Source organism: Macaca mulatta, chromosome 1 (genome assembly GCF_049350105.2).
Source record: "Macaca mulatta isolate MMU2019108-1 chromosome 1, T2T-MMU8v2.0, whole genome shotgun sequence".
Classification (NCBI taxonomy): domain Eukaryota; kingdom Metazoa; phylum Chordata; class Mammalia; order Primates; family Cercopithecidae; genus Macaca; species Macaca mulatta.
This window is the reverse complement of record NC_133406.1, coordinates 231,693,923-231,714,802: the sequence shown is the minus strand read 5'-3', so window position 1 is coordinate 231,714,802 and position 20,880 is coordinate 231,693,923. Positions and strand designations below refer to the sequence as shown.

The following is a 20,880-nucleotide window of genomic DNA, read 5'->3' as shown; positions in this document are numbered from 1 at the left end:
ATCACGAGGTCAAGAGATCGAGACCATCCTGGTCAACATGGTGAAACCCCATCTCTACTAAAAATGCAAAAATTAGCTGGATGTGGTGGCGTGCACCTGTACTCCCAGCCTCGGGAGGCTGAGGCAAGAGAATTGCTTGAACATGGGAGGTGGAGGTTGCAGTGAGCTGAGATCGTGCCACTGCACTCCAGCCTAGCGACAGAGTGAGGCATCATCTCGAAAAAAAAAAGAAAAAAAAAAGGCCAATCTGAAAAGCCTATCAGAGTGCAAGAAGGAGGGAAGGAGGGAGGGAGGGAAGGAGAGGGAGAGGGAGAGGGAGAGAGAGAGAGAGAGAGAGAAAGAGGAAGGAAGGAAGGAAGGAAGGAAGGAAGGAAGGAAGGAAGGAAGGAAGGAAGGAAGGAAGTCCTACATACTCTATGATTCCAACTATATGGCATTCTGGGAAAGGCAAACTATGGAGATAGTAAAAGCATCAGTGGTTGCCAGGAGTTAGAGAGGAGGGAAGGATGACTAGGCAGAGCATAGAGGAGTCTTAGGGCAGTGAAACTACTCTATATGATACTATAATGGTGGACACAAGTCATTACCCATAGAATGTACAACATCAATAGTAAACCCTAATGTAAACCCTAATGTACACTATGAACCTTGGGTGATGATATATGTCAATGCAGGTTTCACCATTTGTAACAAATACACAAATACACCGCTCTGGTGAGAGATGTTGATAAAGGGGGAGACTATGCATGTATTGGAGGAGAGGGTATATGGGAAGTCTCCGTAGCCTCTTCTCAATTCCGTGAGCCTAAAACTGCTCTTTAAAAATAAAGTCTACTTTCAATGGCAGGATATGGTGGCTCATGCCAGTAATCTCAGCACTTTCAGAGGCCAAGGTGGGAGGATAGCTTGAGGCCAGGAGTTCAAGACCATACTGAGCAACATAGCAAGACCCCATCCTTGTAGTCTCAGCTACTAGAGAGGAGGATCACTTGAGCACAGCAGGTGGAGTCTGCAGTGAGCCATAATCGGGCCCCTGCGCTCCAGCCTGGGTGACAGAGTAAGACCCTATTTCTATATATATATATTTTGAGATAGGGTCTTACTCTGTCTATATTTTATATATATTTATATATTAAAATATATATTAAAAATACATATGTAATTTTTTTTAGGCAGGGCGCAGTGTCTTATGCTTATATTCCCAGCACTTTGGGAGGCCAAGGCAGGCAGATCACTTGAGGTCAGGAGTTCAAGACCAGCCTGGCCAACATGGTGAAACCTCATCTCTACTAAAAATACAAAAATTGGCTGGACATGGTGGTGGGTGCCTGTAATCCCAGCTATTTGGGAGGCTGAAGCAGGAGAATCACCTGAACCCAGGAGGTAGAGGTTGCAGTGAGCCAAGATAGCGCCATTGCACTCCAGCCTGGGTGACAGAGCGAGACTCTGTATCAAAAAAATAAATAAATAAAAAATAAAATAAAAAATAGTACTATAGGAAAGAACAAAAAACTATAAAACAAAGTTATGTAAAACAATGATGAAAATAGATTTTAAAAACAAATAGAACTTATTGAAATGAAAAATATAATCATTAAAATTAAAAACATAGCAGTTTTATTATATCTGAAGAGAAAATTAGTGAATGGGAAGGTAGACCTGCAGAAATTACCTAGAAAGCACCCGAGAGAGATAAGAAGATGGGAAATATGAATGATTCAAAGACATGGAGGAACTTCATGGAGTTCTAGAAGCAAAGAATATAGAAAATTGGGGAGGGGCAATATTTGGCTGAAAAATTCTCAGAACTGATGACAAAGACATGAAACTTCAGACAGGGAACCACAGTGACTCCCAGGATAAAGAAAACTAAATCCTTGGTCCTTTACGATGAAACTTTATAGAAGGACATGTAAAAAGACCTGAAGACAATGGAAAGCTCTAGTTTGCTCATGAGTGGGAAAGGTCAACATTGGAGAGATGTCAGTTTTCCTCAAGTTAATTTATAAATTCAGAGCAATGCCAATCAGAATCTTTCTTCAGGGATTTTGAGAAGCTGACTTAAAATTTTAAATGGAAGAGTAAAAGAACATGAATAACTAAGATAAACTTGAGAGCAACTGACTTTCCACTTGGAAAAATAAAATAAAATTAGTTCTTTCTCATCACTCAATATATACAAAATAAAACACCAGATGTATCTGGAAAAACAAAATTGTGAAATAAATTTTAAAAATATAGAAGAGGCTAGGCGTAGTGGTTCGTGCCTATAATCCCAGCACTTTGGGAGGCCAAGGTGGGGGGATTGCTTGAGCCCAGAAGTTTGAGACCAGCCAGAGCAACATAGTGAGACCCTGTCTCTATAAAAACTAAAAAATGAGCTGAGCATCATGGCACACCCTGTAGTTCCACCTGTTTAGGAGGCTGAGGCAGAAGGATCTCTTGGGCCCAGGAGTTCAAGGCTGCAGTGAGCTGTGATCGTGCCACTGCACTCTCACCTGGGTGACAGAGTGAGATCCTGTCTCACATACATATATTTATAGTTTTTGCTTTGTAAGTGTCCCCAGTTGAGAAGCAAAATCTATAAATTTGACCACTTGAAGACTTTAAAATTTTGCATAAAAAAGGTACTATATGTATGATTAAAAAAATAAAGCAACAGATTGAGAAGATATTTTCCCTAAATAACAGAAGTAGAGTGTAGATGTTACTTGCTCACGCTCAGAAGTGAAATGTCCTGGGTTAGACTCCTGGCCACCTCCCAGCTGTGTGATCTTGGGTAAGTTACAGTGTCTCTCTGCACCATTTCCCCATCTTTAAAGTGGAGTGGGGATTAGCCAGGTGCGGTGGCTCACACCTGTAATCTCAGCACTTTGGGAGGCCGAGGCAGGCGGATCATGAGGTCAGCAGTTTGAGACAGCCTGGCCAACATGGTGAAACTCCGTCTCCAGTAAAGATACAAAAAATTAGCTTCATGTGGTGGCGTGCACCTGTACAGCTACTCGGGAGGCTGAGGCAGGAGAATCCCTCAAACCTGGGAGGCGGAGGTTGCAACGCGCTGAGATCGCGCCATTGCACTCCAGCCTGGGTGACGGGGCGAGACTCCGTCTCAAAAATAAATAAAAATAGGCCGGGCGCGGTGGCTCAAGCCTGTAATCCCAGCACTTTGGGAGGCCGAGACGGGTGGATCACGAGGTCAGGAGATCGAGACCATCCTGGCTAACACGGTGAAACCCCGTCTCTACTAAAAAATACAAAAAAACTAGCCGGACGAGGTGGCGGGCGCCTGTAGTCCCAGCTACTTGGGAGGCTGAGGCAGGAGAATGGCGTGAACCCGGGAGGCGGAGCTTGCAGTGAGCTGAGATCCGGCCACTGCATTCCAGCCTGGGCGACAGAGCAAGACTCCGTCTCAAAAAAATAAATAAATAAATAAAAATAAAGTGAGGATTGTAATAGTACTTCTAAACCCAGTCAGGATAGTGCCTGGCACATAGGAACTCATTAATAAAAGTTAGTTGCTACTGTTATTTAAATAACACCAGCCACATGCAGTGGTTCACCCCTGTAATCCCAGCACTTTGGGAAGCAGAGGTAGGTGGATCACTTGAGGCCAGGAATTTGAGACCAGCCTGGCCAATATGGTGGAACCCTGTTTCTACTAAAAATACAAAAATTAGCTGCGTGTGGTGGTGGCCACCTGTAATCCCAGCTACTTGGGAGGCTGAGGCAGGAGAATGGCTTGAACCCAGGAGATGGAGGTTGCAGTGAGCCAAGATCGCACCACTGCACTCCAGCCTGGGCATCAGAGCAAGTCTCTACCTCAAAAAATAAAGAAATAAATAACACCCACAAATACTTAAGAAAACGGCAAATAGCCAAATAGTGTTTATCAGACTCCTAACTAGACAGCTCAATTAGCAACCTTTAGCACCACCTGTGGACCAAACAGCATGCTCTTCACTCAAGAAGTGTCCCGTAGGTCTGATTCTGAGTGGCGGGATGTTCTGCTCCATGAAGGCCCACAGGGAAAATTGTGGGTTCAACACTAACCTCTCAAGAAGATGTTAGATCCCAAAGCTGCGGCAGTGTTTTTTGTTTGTTTGTTTGTTTTTTGAGATGGAGTTTCGCTCTTGTTGCCCAGGCTGGAGTGCAATGGTGCGATCTTGGCTCACTGCAACCTCCGCCTCCCGGGTTCAAGCGATTCTCCTGCCTCAGCCTCCCGAGTAGCTGGGAATACAAGCGCCCACCACCATGCCCAGATAATTTTTGTATTTTTAGTAGAGATGGGGTTTCACCATGCTGTCCAGGCTGGTCTCCAACTCCTGACCTCAGGTGATCCGCCTGCCTCGGCCTCCCAAAGTGTTGGGATTACAGGCGTGAGCCACCGCGCCCGGCCGTGTGTTTTTACTCTCAGATTCTTTTCTCGAAACACTGGAGGAGGAGTCAGAGTCTGGGTTACTCTGGGCTCACTAGATCTGTGACCTCACTCAGCCCCATGTCTCCTCATCCCTGGAGGGGTTGGACGAGGGGACCTCTAAAATTCTGTTTCTAACTAGGTCTTCCATAACGTCCACGGAATTTACACGGGGGAGCGTGATATCTTAAGGACACTTTTTTGGAATAAAATACGGCATTTCTAATGTTTCCAGAAATAGGGGCAAAGACACAGCCCTGACCCCTTTGTTCAGGAGGCTGGTGTCACAAGAGAGATGTCCTAGACAACACTGTGGGGACAAAAGCGCAGTATGAGCCGAAGCAAGTCCTGGGTCTCCACAAGCACACACGGCTCCTTCCGGGTCTGCCTGAGAGCCTGTAGATCCCCGGCCACCCCTGCTTCTAATCCCCGAGACCCTGCCTAGGTCCCCAAACACTGTCAATATCTGGTCTTCTTTTCTGACCCCATTAGAAAATAAAAATGACCAGCCAGGCGCAGTGACTCACGCCTGTAATCCCAGCACTCTGGGGGGCTGAGGCGGATGGATCACCTGAGGTCAGGAGTTTGAGACCAGCTTGACCAACATGGTGAAACTCCATCTCTACTAAAAATACATTAGCCGGGTGTGGTGGTATACACTTGTGATCCCAGGATCAGGAGGCTGTGGCAGGTGAATCGCTTGAACCTGGGAGGCAGAGGTTGTGGTGAGCCAAGATTGTGCCATTGCATTCCAGCCTGGCTGACAGAGCAAGACTCCATCTCAAACATTTTAAAAAAAAAGAAAAAAAAGAAAAAGAAAAGAAAAATGATCACAGTGGTTATTATTCTAGTCTCATGATAAGGATTTCAGTTTTAGGCCTATGTTTTAGCTCTGATAGGGGTCTATGAGCTTCAGGGAATTAAAAATTCACCTTCCCTTACCTGCCAAATTTATTCACCAAGGGGCCGACCAGGAGGGATCCGATAAACCCTCCGAAGGGAAACATGGACACGGTTACAGACCACAGCAACGTCAAGGGGAAATCTTCTATGAATTCACCGGTCCTACTGTAGTAAGTCTCATTGTAAAATTGTTGCATGAGCTAGGAGACAAAGCAAAACAGAACACCAAAATAATTTGCTCCGGTTTTGCAGGAAGAATACTAGCTGTTAGGACACCCAGTGAAATAACCTGGGCACACAGAGACCAGCCTTATTAACCGGGGGGTGACAGGAGGCAGGACAGAGCTTCATGAGCAGCAAGCAGGGTGGGCACCCACGGGGAGGACTGGGAAACCTCTGAGCAGCAAACCACCCTTGGTATTTCTCAGCCAGAAAGAGATGACTCCAATTTTCCAATCAGTTGGGAGACCCCTGCCCGCTCTGGATTCCCTCTAAACCGCAAGGCCACAGAAGATCTGAGCCCTGTCCTGGAGCCCAGCCCACTGTGTGTCCATCCAGACCTGGCCCATCCCAAGAGCCATGTGCCTGCGAATTCCCTCGGGTCTGTGCTGTCTGGAGGGTGTTTTCCTCTCCCTTTGCTTGAGGACAGCTGTGTGAACAGCCCCACACTGGCCAGTCCCACCCAGGCAATGGGCTGCTTCAAACGCCCTCCCACATCTTGCTCACCACGGTGACCTACCAGGGCTGGAGAGTTGACAGCAGCCACGTTGTACCCATACTGGAAGGACGATCCGAAGGCAGCTATCAGGGTTGCCAGGGCAAGCACAAGCGTCAGCCTCTGCAGAGATTGCAGCTTAGGTCAGGAAGCAGCCCCAGGGTTCCAGGGCCCTCCCGCTTTACTTCGGTTTCATAGAAAGATGTAACAGAATCTGAAGATCTGTAGTCTTGAGACTACTCCATTCCTTGAAACCTACCCTCAACCCACCTTGGGTTACAGCAGGCTTTCTCAACCACGGCACTTTTGACACTTGGGGTCCAATAATTCTTTATTGTGGGGGCTGTCCTGAGCACAGCAGGATGTCTACAGCATCCCGTAAACATGGTGCCAGTAGCACCCCTCTCCCCAGCTGCGACAACCCAAATGTCTTCTGACATTGCTAAGTGTCCCCCGGTGGGGAAGTGCCCCATTTGAGAACCACTGGATCAGAAAGAAGCTGAAACCTACTTCTCTAACACTGCAGCTACTACTGCAGCTGATGTTTGAATTGCTCCTGTGACATTCCTGCCACGTGGTGGCATTTGTCAACTGCAGCAAATGTGCTCTTGCACCATCTCAAACATAAACTCCCGGAAAAATCAAACAGAAAAAAAGAAATTTTTAGCTATTTAGGGCCACTGAAAATTTCCTTTCAGACAATCTGTAATGACAAGAGGAAATTCATTAGTAATGAAGAGCGGGAGACAGACATGGAGAGAGCTGTGGGCTTAAAATCTACAGGCCTCAGTTTTGAATCTACCCATTGCCACTTTTCAGCTTAATTTCCAGGATCTTCAGTTTCCTCATCTCTAAAATGAGGACAATCACACTCCCTCGCTGGGTGTTTGCCAGGATTAATTACGACCATATCTAGCTGCAGAGGTGACTCTGCTGTCGGAGAGAGCTTAGGACGCTGCGCTGCTCTCTGACTTGCCATCAAAAGACCTTCTTCCACCTACTCTGATGGAGAGCCCCCTTTCTTCTTCTTTTTTTTTTTTTTTTTGAGATGGAGTCTCACTCTGTTGCCCAGGCTGGACTGCAGTGGCACAATCTCGGCTCACTGCAAGCTCCGCCTCCCAGGTTCACGCCATTCTCCTGCCTCAGCCTCCCGAGTAGCTGAGACTACAGGTGCCTGCCACCACGCCCGGCTAATTTTTTGTATTTTTAGTAGAGACGGGGTTTCACCGTGTTAGCCAGGATGGTCTCGATCTCCCGACCTCGTGATCCGCCCGCCTTCAGCCTCCCAAAGTGCTGGGATTACAGGCATGAGCCACCGTGCCTGGCCAGAGAGCCCCCTTTCACAGGTGACACAGGTTCATGCTCGGCCCTCCAGAGACAAGATGAGCACTATCCCACTGAATCTAAATCTACAGAGATTCTTTTTTTTTTTCTTTTTTTTTTTTTTTTGAGACAGGGTCTTGCTTTCTTGCCCTGGCTGGAGTGCTGAGATGCTATTATAGCTCACTGCGACCTCAGCCTCCTGGGCTCAAGTGATCCTCCCACCTCAGCCTCCCGAGTAGCTGGGACTACAGGTGCATGCCATCACGCCTGGCTAATTAAAAAAATTTTTTTATAGAGACAGAGGTCTCATTATATTGTCCAAGCTGGTCTCAAACTCCTGAGCTCAAGCGATCCTGCTGCCTCGGCCTCCCGAAGTGCTGGGATTGTAGGCATGAGCCACTGTGCCCAGCCTAAAGAGGATGTCTTGGCAGGGGTAAGTGAAAAGCCAGATAGGGAGAGAAACAATGATCTTTCCTGCCTTGTCACGGGGCCCAGATGGGGTGGAATGAACCTCTGAAGAGCACGCCTGCAAGGAGCCCTGGTGAAGAGCAAAAACACACTACACACACACACACACACTACACACACACACATACTACACACACACACTACACACACACTACACACCACACACTACACACACACACACTACACACACACACACACTACACACACACACTACACACACACACACTACACACACACACACTACACACACGCTACACACCACACACTACACACACACACTACACACACTACACACACACACAACACACACACTACACACACACACTACACACACACACTACACACACATACACACTACACACACACACTACACACACATTACACACACACTACACACTATGCACACACACTACACACACTACACACACACCACACACACTACACACACTACACACACACTACACACCACACACCACACACACACAACACACACACGACACACACACACTACACACACGACACACACACGACACACACACACTACACACACACTACACACTACACACACACTACACACTACACACACACACTACACACACACTACACACTACACACACTACACACACACTACACTCACACTATACACACACACTACACACTACACACACACTACACTCACACTATACACACACTACACACTACACACACACAACACACACTATACACACACCACACACTACACACACATACACACACTACACACACTACACACAAACACATCCACACTACACACACATTACACACACACACTACACACACTACACACAAACACATCCACACTACACACACATTACACACACACACTACCCACACACAAACACACCCACACTACACAAACACTACACACACACTACACACACTACACACTCACACACTACACACACTACACACACTACACACACAAACAACACACATTACACACTACACACACACTACACACTACACACACTATGCACGCACTATGCACATCATGCACACACACTATGCACACACACTACACACATACTACACACACACTGCACGCACACTACACACACCACACACACTACACACACACTACAAACACTACACACACACTACATATACTACACACACACTACACACACACCACACACTACACACACTACACACAGGACACACATACTACACATGTACTACACACACACAAACACACACATTACACACACTATGCACACACACTACACACACACACTACACACTACACACAGTACACACACTACACACACTACACACACCACACACACTACACACATACTACACACACACTGCACACACACTACACACGGACACTACACACACTACACACACCACACACACTAAACACACACTACACACACTACACACACACTACACACGTACTACACACACTACACACACTATACACACAATATACACACTACACACACTACACACACACTATACACACACTACACGCACTATACACACTACACACACACTACACACACTACACACACAGTACACACACATACACACACTACACATATACACACACTACATACATACTACACACACACTACATACACACTACACATACACATACACCCACATGTACACACCCACACTACACAGCCACACCCACACACACTGCACACCCCACACCCCCACATGCCCCTACTACACACACACATGCCCCCCGTGTACACACACAATACACACACATGCCTTCCACATATACACACTACACACACACTCCCCACATGTACACAAACACTACACACACACCCCCCACATGTACACACACACTACATACACAAATACATGCCCCCCACATGTACACACACTATACACCCCACACCCCCACATGCCTCCACTACACATACCCCCCCCACACCACACACACACCCACCCCTCACCCCCCACACACATAGGCACAAATACACACATCACACACACCACACATACAGACATACAGCCCACACATCCCCCCACACACACGCCTCACACCCCCCCACACACCCCCCCCACACCACATAACAGCCTACCCCACACACACACAGCCCACCCCCCCGACACACATATGCACACACAATAGACTTGGCTCACCTCCCATCTGACTGGCTCTGTATATTCATTCATTCACTCATCTATTCACCATTCAACATACTGAGCGCCCAGTGTGAACCAGGCATTGCTCTAAGTGTCAGGGATATAGTGGTGAACAAACAAGACAGACAAAAATCCCTCCCCTATAGCTGTTCTACCGCTTGATTGTGTTACAGAAGAGAGAGGGGTAGGGGTGGGGGGAAGAAAGGGAAGAAAATGTTGATTAAAAATTTTTCTTCTGGGCACGATGGCTCATGCCTATAATCCCAGCACTTTGGGAGGTTGAGGTGGGTAGACTGCTTGAGCCGAGGAGTTCTCGGCCAGCCCGGGAAACATGGTGAAACCTCGTCTCTACTAAAAATTCAAAAATTCGCTGGGCGTGATGCGCATCTGTAATCCCAGCTACTCAAGAGGCTGAGGTGGAAGGATCACTTGAGCACGGGAGGCAGAGGTTGCAGTGAGGTGAGATCTCACCACTGCACTCCAGCTTGGGTGACAGAGCGAGACCCTATCTCATCAAAACAGCAAAACAAAACAAAACATCTGGGTGTGATGGCAAATGCTCGTAATCCCAGCACTTTGAGAAGCTAAGGTAGGAGGATCGCTTGAGTCCGGGAGTTTGAGACCAGATTGGGCAACATAGGGAGACCTGTCTCTACCAAAAACAAAATTAAAAATTAGCTGGGTGTGGTGGTGAATATGCCTGTGGTCCCAGCTACTCAGGAGGCGGAGGTGGGAGGATCGCTCGAGCCCAGGAATTCAAGGCTGCAGTGAGCTATGGTCGCACCACTGCACTCCAGCCTGGGCAACAAAGCGAGACCCTATCTCAAAAAAAATAAAAATAAAAAGTTCTTTCCTAATTCGCTTCTCAGTAAGATGAAACTGCAACCAGCTTCATTCACACAGCCAAGTGCAGCTCTTGACCACTCCCTCAGCCTGATGCGGGCCCTAAGGTTTGAAGTCCTTTGGGGTCAGGGGTGGGGTTCTGGCCAGCAGCACAGTCAACAAGCACAGCCCAGCTGGTGGAGCTGGCTGGTTCCCAGGGCTCATGCCCCAGAGTTGGGGGTTCTGCCAGGCACCATGGATAGCCAGCTCCCTGACTGCTTTGATGGGATCCCGGCAAAAACGATCAGAGAGACTATGGAGGAGAGATCAGAGCGACTAAATGATCAGGCTATAGAGTCTCTGAGGATAGAGCATTCAATTCACCCTCCATTCTTTCACTTCCTCCCTGAATTCAAGCCACAGGCACATTCTGTGGGCGCCGCAGGAATCATGGCTCACTCTCCTGAGGGCAGCAAAGTTATTCTGGGTGGGTTCTCACTAACCCTGCTGGTCCAACCGTCTTCATTACACAAACACGTATGGCCAGCTAACTGGACTCCAGGAAGCACAGTGCCCTCCAGTGAGCAACACAGCTGCCCCCAGCAGACTATTGTCCAATGGTAAAGACACACATTAAGAAACTACATGAGAATGTAATAAACTGTAACTGTAGTAAGTACTAAGAAAACACAGGAGTGGTTAAAAAGGTCTGTGGAGCAACATCTCAGCTGAGGAGAGGAGGGGGAAGAAGAGAGTGGTTCAGAGAAAGGGAACAGCCTGTTGGAAGGCCTGCGGCAGGCGGAGCTCAGAACCTTTGAGCATCTGGAATTTGGCCAGTGTGGCTGGAGCGTGGGGAAAGGAGGGCAAGCCGGGGGGAGCGTGGGGAAAGGAGGGCAAGCCGGGGGGAGCGTGGGGAAAGGAGGGCGAGCCGGGGGGAGCGTGGGGAAAGGAGGGCAAGCCGGGGGGAGCGTGGGGAAAGGAGGGCGAGCCGGGGGGAGCGTGGGGAAAGGAGGGCGAGCCGGGGGGAGCGTGGGGAAAGGAGGGCGAGCCGGGGGGAGCGTGGGGAAAGGAGGGCGAGCCGGGGGGAGCGTGGGGAAAGGAGGGCAGGCCGGGGGGAGCGTGGGGAAAGGAGGGCGAGCCGGGGGGAGCGTGGGGAAAGGAGGGCAGGCCGGGGGGAGCGTGGGGAAAGGAGGGCGAGCCGGGGGGAGCGTGGGGAAAGGAGGGCAGGCCGGGGGGAGCGTGGGGAAAGGAGGGCAGGCCGGGGGGAGCGTGGGGAAAGGAGGGCAGGCCGGGGGGAGCGTGGGGAAAGGAGGGCAGGCCGGGGGGAGCGTGGGGAAAGGAGGGCGAGCCGGGGGGAGCGTGGGGAAAGGAGGGCGAGCCGGGGGGAGCGTGGGGAAAGGAGGGCGAGCCGGGGGGAGCGTGGGGAAAGGAGGGCGAGCCGGGGGGAGCGTGGGGAAAGGAGGGCAGGCCGGGGGGAGCGTGGGGAAAGGAGGGCGAGCCGGGGGGAGCGTGGGGAAAGGAGGGCAGGCCGGGGGGAGCGTGGGGAAAGGAGGGCAGGCCGGGGGGAGCGTGGGGAAAGGAGGGCGAGCCGGGGGGAGCGTGGGGAAAGGAGGGCGAGCCGGGGGGAGCGTGGGGAAAGGAGGGCAGGCCGGGGGGGGCGTGGGGAAAGGAGGGCGAGCCGGGGGGAGCGTGGGGAAAGGAGGGCAGGCCGGGGGGAGCGTGGGGAAAGGAGGGCGAGCCGGGGGGGGCGTGGGGAAAGGAGGGCGAGCCGGGGGGAGCGTGGGGAAAGGAGGGCAGGCCGGGGGGAGCGTGGGGAAAGGAGGGCAGGCCGGGGGGAGCGTGGGGAAAGGAGGGCAGGCCGGGGGGAGCGTGGGGAAAGGAGGGCAGGCCGGGGGGGGCGTGGGGAAAGGAGGGCAGGCCGGGGGGGGCGTGGGGAAAGGAGGGCAGGCCGGGGGGGGCGTGGGGAAAGGAGGGCAGGCCGGGGGGGGCGTGGGGAAAGGAGGGCAGGCCGGGGGGAGCGTGGGGAAAGGAGGGCAGGCCGGGGGGGGCGTGGGGAAAGGAGGGCAGGCCGGGGGGAGCGTGGGGAAAGGAGGGCAGGCCGGGGGGGGGGAGCGTGGGGAAAGGAGGGCAGGCCGGGGGGAGCGTGGGGAAAGGAGGGCAGGCCGGGGGGGGCGTGGGGAAAGGAGGGCAGGCCGGGGGGAGCGTGGGGAAAGGAGGGCAGGCCGGGGGGAGCGTGGGGAAAGGAGGGCAGGCCGGGGGGAGCGTGGGGAAAGGAGGGCAGGCAGGGTGAGGGCCACAGAACAGACTGCTCCCTCCATGTGCTCTGTAGCCGGGGAGTGGGATGGAAGGATTTGGACTTTTAAAAAATTATTCCAGGCCGGGTGCAGTGGCTCATGCCTGTAATCCCAGCACTTTGGGAGGCCAAGGCGGGAGGATCACTTGAGGTTAGGAGTTTGACACCAGCCTGGGCAACATGGTGAAACCCCATCTCTACTAAAAATACAAAAATAAGCAAAGCGTGGTGGCACATGCCTGTAGTCCCAGCTACTAGGGAGGCTAAGGCAGGAGAATTGCTTGAACCCAGGAGGTGGAGGTTGCAGTGAGCCGAGATCACGCCACTGCACTCCAGTCTGGGAAACAGAGCAAGACTCTGTCTCAAAAAATAAAAAATTACTCCAGCTGCTACGTGCAGAGCAAAAGGGAGACCAAGGATCGGGTTACTACAGAAGCCAGCAGACAGCAGATGGGCACTTGGGTAATGGAACGGGCCGCGGCAGGGGTTAAAAGTGCCAGCTTTGACGACTATTGAGGATGAGAATTAAAAAGACTTGGTATCCCATGAGGAAAACGCAAATAAAAATCAGCATGCGATACCACTTCTCAGCCTGTGAGTTCCACTTAGAGAGTTCAACTTTTTCAGATTCCACATGTAAGATGATGTGGCGCGTGTCTTCCCATGCCTGGCTTATTTCACTCTGGTGATAAACTGTATACTTTTATATACTAATATGTACTTTGTGTGTGTGTGTAGAGACAGAGTCTCGCTTAGTTGCCCAGGCTGGTCTCTATCCTCCTGCCTCAGCCTCCCGAAGTGCTGGTATTACAGGTGTGAGCTGCCACGCCCAGCCTGTATACTTTATTTATTTAAATTGTTTTTGTTTTTGTTTTTGTTTTGGAGATGGAGTCTTGCTCTGTCATCCAGGCTGGAGTGCAGTGGCGCAATCTCAGCTCACTGTAGCCTCCACCTCCTCAGTTCAAGCCATTCTCCTGCCTCAGCCTCCCGGGTAGCTGGGATTACAGGTGCATGCCACCGCGCCTGGATAATTTTTGTATTTTTAGTAGAGACAGGGTTTCACCATGTTGGCCAGGCCGGTCTCAAACTCCTGACCTCAAGTGATCCACCTGCCTTGACCACCTAGAGTGCTGGGATTACAGGTGTGAGCCACCACACCAGGCTATTATTTACATTTTTTATAGAGACAGGGTCTCGCTATGTTGCCCAAGCTAGTCTTGAACTCCCGGTCTCAAGCAATCCTCTCACCTCAGCCTCCTAAAGTGCTGGTTTTATAAGTGTGAGCCACAGTGCCAGCCGAGGCCTGTGTACTTTAGAGGGGAGAAATTGTATGGTATTGAGTTATAGTCTCAATAAAGATGCACATAGTAGAAAGAAGGCTTAAGCCCTCTTTCTTTCTTTTTTTGCTTTCCTGGAGGGGGAACAAAAAGAATTTGGTACCGGGCTGGATTAGGGCATAAGGAAAAGGGAGGGGATGAAGAGGATGTGTGGGTCTCTGGCCAGCCTGTTAAAATGAGAGACCCCAGTGATCCCCAGCCATGACCGGGAGGGGCTCTCCTTAGAGGCTAAGGAGGTTGCCATGACTCTGAGCTGTGCTTCAGGGAGAAACCAGAAACCACATTCCTCATGCTGTCAGTAAACCAGTTTCCTGCCTTGCATAATGCAGAGAACATTTTGAGACTTTAGTAATAACCACCACCCCAAGAAAGAAAAGAAACTTTTGGGGGGATGTGCACCCCTTTAAATGACCGGTCCAGCAAAGTTCTGAAATACGGCAGCAGTCACATCTCATTCCCATGTGAGCTAAGTCATCTGCCTGCTATGTGGACTCTACACTGAGTGTTGCCACCAAGTAGCTGTAAATTAGCCTAATAATGCCATACACCAGACACCATAGCACATACCCTACAGCCAACAATGTAGGCCGGGCGCGGTGGCTCACGCCTGTAATCACGGCACTTCGGCGGGAGGCCGAGGTGGGCAGATCATGAGGTCAGGAGTTTGAGACCAGCCTGGACAACATGATGAAACCCCGTCTCTACTAAAAATACAAAAAGTTAGCCGGGCATGGTGGCAGACGTCTATAATCCCAGCCACTCGGGAGGCTGAGGCAGGAGAATTGCCTGAATCTGGGAGGTGGAGGCTGCAGTGAGCTGAGATCGCGCCATTGCACTCCAGTCTGGGTGACAAGAGCAAGATTCTGTTTCAAAACAAAACCAATGCATAGCCTGTCACTACATCAATGTCATTTCTCTAAACCAGTGAGAATTCCTAACAAACAACCAGTAATCACTCCTCTCCTATTTTGTCCTTTTTTCTTTAAAAACTTGAACCTCTCCTATGCTCTCCAAAGTACTTCCCAGTGTTTTCCAGGGCTCCAGTCCTCAACCTTGGCCCCAATACAATCTCTACATCAATTTTGCTTCAGTTTCTTTTTTTAGGTCGACGATCCTCAAGGCTGACCTTCTGACAGGGTGCGATTCAGTCACTGGGAAGGAAGCCCAAACCATCTCCCTTAGAAATCCATCTTGAAGTTTCTGTTGTCAGAGAGACATTCTTTCAGTTCCAAACTTTTCCTTGTTAGGAATCTCCAGTCAGAATGCAAACACCCCTGGAATAGTTAGCGCTCATGGAGGATCAGTACTTCAAGCTCTGTCACCTTATCGCACTGTTGAACTCAGTTTCACAAACAAGTAGTGGGAGGGACAGGGAGAGATGTTAGCTGCTGTAGTGGTTTGGAGCACAGCTTCTGGAGCCCAGGAGTGTGGGATCGAAGCCTGGCTCTGCTGGGCTGTGTGGCCTTGGGCAACTCCCTGAACTTCTCAGTTCCTTCACCTTTAGAATGGGGATAATGGGCCTGGCCTGGTGGTCCACGCCTGTAATCCCCGCAATTTGGGAGGACGAGGCAGGAGGATGGCTTGAGCCCAGGAGTTTGAGACCAGCCTGGGCAACATAGTGAGAGCTCATCTCTACAAAAATAATTTAAAAACAAGGCAGGCATATTGCTTGAGCCCAGGAGGCTGCAATGAGCCATGATTGTGCCACTGCACTCCTGCCTGGGTGATAGAGCCAGATCCTGCCTCAAAAAATAAGTTTTTTTGAGGATAATGATACCGCCACAGGAATAAATGAGTTCACAGATATAGAACACTTAGGACCACCCCTGGTCTGCAGCAGGTGTTACAAACGGGTTAATTAATTAATCTATTAATTACAAATGATTATCAATGAGGACCCAGAGAGCACGGAGGGGTGTTAGTTGCTCTAGGATACTCAACTAGTTACTGGTGGAGCCACTCCACAAAAATGTGTCTTTATTTTCCAAAGCATTTTGGCGTCTTTTTATTGAGGTGGGGAACTTTATTCAACAATCCTTTGGTTTTTTTTAGACGGAGTCTCACTCTGGCTGGAGTCACTGGAGTGCAGTCGCTCTATTTCTGCTCACTGCAACCTCTGCCTCCCAGGCTCAGGCATCCTCCCACCTCAGCCTCCAGAGCAGCTGGGACTATAGGCGCAGTCACCATGCCCAGCTAATTTTTATATATTTTGTAGAGACCGAGTTTCGCCATGTTGCCCAGGCTGGTCCCAAACTTGTGGGCTCAAGCAATCTGCTTGCCTCAACCTCCCAAACTGATGGGATTACAGGCAAGAGCCATTGCACCTGGCCCTCAATTCTTATGTAGTTGTAAAGTACCTTGTTGTATCTTTTTTTTTTTCCCCTAACCCATTTATTTATTTTTTTCTTTCAGACCACGAGTCTTTTTTTCCTGGCAGAAAGTCCTTGGTGCACATCTGACAGATGTCAGTGTTTGCCCTCTACGTAGGAGAAAAGCAGGGCTGAGTGCAGTGGCTCAGGCCTACAATCCAAGCACTTCGGGAGGCCTTGAGCCCAGGAGCCCAAAACCAGCCTGGGTATAAGGAGACACCGTCTCTTCAAAGTATTTAAAAATTAGCCAAGCGTGGTGCCGCATGCCTGCAGTCCCAGCTACTCTGGAGGCTGAGGTGGGAGGATTGCTGGAGCCCAGGACTTCAAGGCTGCAGTGAGCTATGATCCCACCATTGCACTCTGGCCTGATCAACAGAGTAAGACCCTGTCTCAAAATTTTAAAAAAATAAATAAATTTAAAAAAAAAGAGAAAAGAAAGAAAAAGAAAAGGCCAGTGAGGCCACTGCCACACACTACTGAGGGGTAGGGAGTGGCTCCACACACTGCCAGACACCCTTCTCCCCAGACGGCGCAGCCTCTGTAGCCTTCGCCTGCCCCCGCATTTCTCCTTGGCTCCTACATCCCCTCTCGGCTGCACTTAATGGTTTCCCAGATTCTTACAGACTATTGGAATCGCTTCCTTTGGAGTGTTTCAGGAAGCCTAACACGCCCTGGCTTTTTCCCCAAAGGGCAGGCTGCTCTCAGGAGGGGGAGCCCATCTCCACCTTCATCCCTCTGTCTCAGAAGAGGCTTCCTGTCCTGGAGGGCTGAGGCAGCGGGCAGCTGGGGTCAGCCCACGCCTCTCGCATGTGGCCATCTGAATCATTTCCTTTCGCAATGTGTTACTCAGTTTCAGGGCCTGCCACGTGGGGGTGCTTCCCTTCCTTTCTACAGCGGCACATGGGGGACGTGGGGAACGTGGCAGTCGTGCCTTGCTCTGGACAGCGGAGGACCTCCCTGACCCCCAAACACCTAAGTCCTCATCACCTCTGCTTCTTTTCTATAAAATGGAGGTGATAACACTTGCTTTGTCTAACACTTTCTTAGTCGTGAGACAAACAAGATGACCCAAGTGAAGGGGCTGAGTAGACTCCAAAGCAGTGACTCTCAGTTGAGGGCTGGGAGTTGATTCTGCCCTCTCGGGGACATTGGTTGTCACTCCTGGGGGAGGGTGCTACTGCATCTAGAAGGTAGAGCCAGGGAAGCTGCTAAACATCTTGTAACACACAAGACAGCCCCTACAACAAAGCATTAGCCAGCGCCAAATGGCAATCATGCGGAGGCGGAGAAACCAGCTCTAAAGAATGATTGAAAAGTAGTAACATTTACAAAGGCCAGGCATGGTGGCTCATGGTAACCCCAACACTTTGGGATGCCAAGGTGGGTGGATCACTTGAGGCCAGGAGTTCTAGACCAGCCTGGCCAACATGGTGAAACCCCGTTTCTACTAAAAACACAAAAATTAGCTGGGTGTGGTGGTGCATGCCTGGAATCCCAGCTACTCAGGAGGCTGAGGTGGGAGGATTGCTTGAGCCCAGGAGGTGGAGGTTGCAGTGAGCCGAGATTGTACCACTGTACTCCAGCCTGGGTGACGGAGCGAGACTCTGTGTCAAAAAAAAAAAAAAAAAAAAAAAAAAAAAAAAAAAAAAGAGAGAGAGAGAAAGAAAAAAAGAAAAGTAGTAACATTTTACAGGGAACTCAGTCTGTGCCAGGTACTTTACATGCATTGTCTCATTTAATTGCTCCAGCACCATATGAGGCGGTATGGTTATTATTCCCATTTTACAGATGAGAAAACTGAGACACAGAAGAGTTAAAGAACTTGCCCAAGTCCCACAGCTAGAATAGGATGGAGCAGGAATGAATCCTGGGGCTTCTACTTCCCAGGCCCACTTTTTTTTTTTTTTTTTTTTTTTTGAGATGAAGTTTCGCTCTTGTTGCCCAGGCTGGAGTACAATGGTGTGATCTCAGCTCATTGCAGCCCCTGCTTCCCGGGTTCAAGTGATTCTCCTGCCTCAGCATCCTGAGTAGCTGGGATTACAGGCATCCGCCACCATGCCCGGCTAATTTTTGTATTTTTAGTAGTGATGGGGTTTCACCACATTGGCCAAGCTGGTCTCGAACTCCTGACCTTAGGTGATCCACCCGCCTCGGCCTCCCAAGACCCAGTCTTAATCTATGTGCTACAGAGCATGTTTCCAGTCTGCCTATGGTGAGGGTCTCACACCCATGCCTGAACAAATGCTGTTTTGCAAAAATGTGCACTGCTTTCCTCCACTCCAAATATAAGCAGATGCTATTGTGATGAACAAATGCAAATTCTTTTAAAGTGTTAATAAGTCAATGTTACTTTTCTGACATTATGCATTTTCCTCAATCAAGGGAATCTAGAAAGTAAACTGCAATTATGTTGTGGGAGTCCATGAAAATCTTTCGTCTCTAAAACAAGGGACCCTCAGTATCTAAAAGGCAGGAAACCTACGTGACAGATCTGAACTAAATTCAAATCTAGCAACGCCTTCTCTGAGTTTGGCTTGCTTTCGTGCAGCTCAGCTATGTTACTTGCTGAAAAGGTTAACTAACTGCCCTGAAGCCAAAAGCAAAACAAAAGCAGAGCAAAACATCTCACCAAACATAGACGGATTTTGCAGCTAACATGTTTGGTTCAGGTTGGGACAAATGAATCCTTTGGGTCTCTTCCATTCAGTTACAGATCCTGCTTTTAAAGGCTGTTCCAGTAGAATGATTTCCACAGAGCATTGGTCTCTAAACCTCTCTCCTCCCTATAAAAGACCACCTGCTGGACAAGACTCCCCCTTGCCCCACCATGATCCCTCCCAACACAGAGTTCCTTCTGCAACACCAGGAGCCCCCCAGCGACTCTCCAGGAAGGCTGAACAGGACCTGGCAGCCAAGCCTGCTCTTGGCCCCTTTCCCTGAGCAACACACTCACCCCTTCTTCTTTCATGCTCTGATCCTGTTGCTCCATGCTTGCTCTGGAAGGGCAGAGTGCCGCTCACCTTCTTTTAGCCAAAGTAACGCGTGCACTGAATGGAGAGAGAAGACATTCTGGGTGCACTTTGGCCACGCCAAATAACAGCCAATAGCATTTTTATAGCCAGACTAAGTCAGAATAACCCTTTCAGGAACCTGGTCTTCCTTTCACTTCTGCTTTTAAATGAAACGTCTGGGGTTTGGCTAAGCAAGTGGGTGCCCCCTGGGGACTGCAGGCCCAGCATTGTCCTGATGGAACAGTCTGCGGTATTTCCCCATTGCTAAAGTCTCTACCAGTCAGGCTCATGGTGAGTGACTGGAAGGGTTATTTCTGTCAGGAACGCGTGGCAAACAACAGCTGTCATCCACCCTACACGACACCAGGTAATACAAGGGCAACAGATTGGGCCACTAGAGACCTCATAGACGCTGTCCCTGCCAGGAAAGCTACAGTCAAGTCTCTCTGGTGGAGAGTCAGTTTTGCCCAAGTAACCGTGCAACACTGGGGAAAGTTTCTCATTTTCCGTTTTTTTTTTTTTTTTTTTTTTTTGAGACAGAGTTTCGCTCTTGTCCCAGGCTAGAGTGCAGTGGCGTGATCTCGGCTCACTGCAACGTCCGCCTCCCGGGTTCAAGCGATTCCCCTGCTTCCACCTCCTGAGTAGCTGGGATTACAGGCGTGCACTACCACGCCCGGCTAATTTTTGTATTTTTAGTAGACACAGGGTTTTGCCATGTCTCGAACTTCTGACCTCAAGTGATTTGCCTTCCTTGGCCTCCCAAAGTGCTGGGATCACAGGCATGAGCCATCGCGCCCGGCCTCTTATTTTCCATTTTAAGGAGCTCAGAATGACCTAGAGATGTTACTTTCTGTGTATTCATCACTACTGGGAAGGTGGTAAATACCTCAAACCCCTTTCCAGGCAGGGCAGGGAAAGTGAGTCACAGTTGCTGGTCCAGGTCCGGCCATCTCAAGGCCAAGCCACTGTCAGTCCCCTGTGCTTGGCACTCATTCAGCTGTCACAGGGCATGCCAGAGTAAGTGGCCAAAATCCAAAGTCTCACAAGCCCCACAGGTTTTCATCTTTACAGGACATA

General features: G+C 49.9%; 1 protein-coding gene and 1 long non-coding RNA gene across 6 annotated transcripts in view; one reads left to right on the top strand and one right to left on the bottom strand.

The window, feature by feature from the left end:
• The window catches only part of SLC2A5 (solute carrier family 2 member 5), a 35,332-nt gene extending 15,452 nt beyond the window's left edge, over positions 1 to 19,880 (bottom strand). For 2 of the 5 annotated variants that reach the window (XM_015146614.3, XM_077975774.1), the window contains exons 1-3: positions 19,746 to 19,880; positions 6,057 to 6,155; positions 5,357 to 5,517 (exon numbers count right to left, since the gene is read on the bottom strand). In XM_015146614.3, coding sequence (XP_015002100.1) covers positions 5,357 to 5,517; positions 6,057 to 6,155; positions 19,746 to 19,781 — 296 coding nt within the window. In that variant the 5' untranslated portion in view covers positions 19,782 to 19,880. Of the gene's footprint in view, positions 1 to 5,356; positions 5,518 to 6,052; positions 6,156 to 19,745 lie in introns of all 5 variants that reach the window. The other 3 variants (XM_077975796.1, XM_077975785.1, XM_077975820.1) reach the window with 3 other exon arrangements.
• Positions 16,994 to 20,075, top strand: LOC144336628 (uncharacterized). The gene is made up of 2 exons (XR_013408611.1): positions 16,994 to 18,222; positions 18,929 to 20,075. It is a non-coding gene; the product is annotated as an uncharacterized LOC144336628 (long non-coding RNA).
• The last annotated feature ends 805 nt before the right edge of the window (positions 20,076 to 20,880 follow it).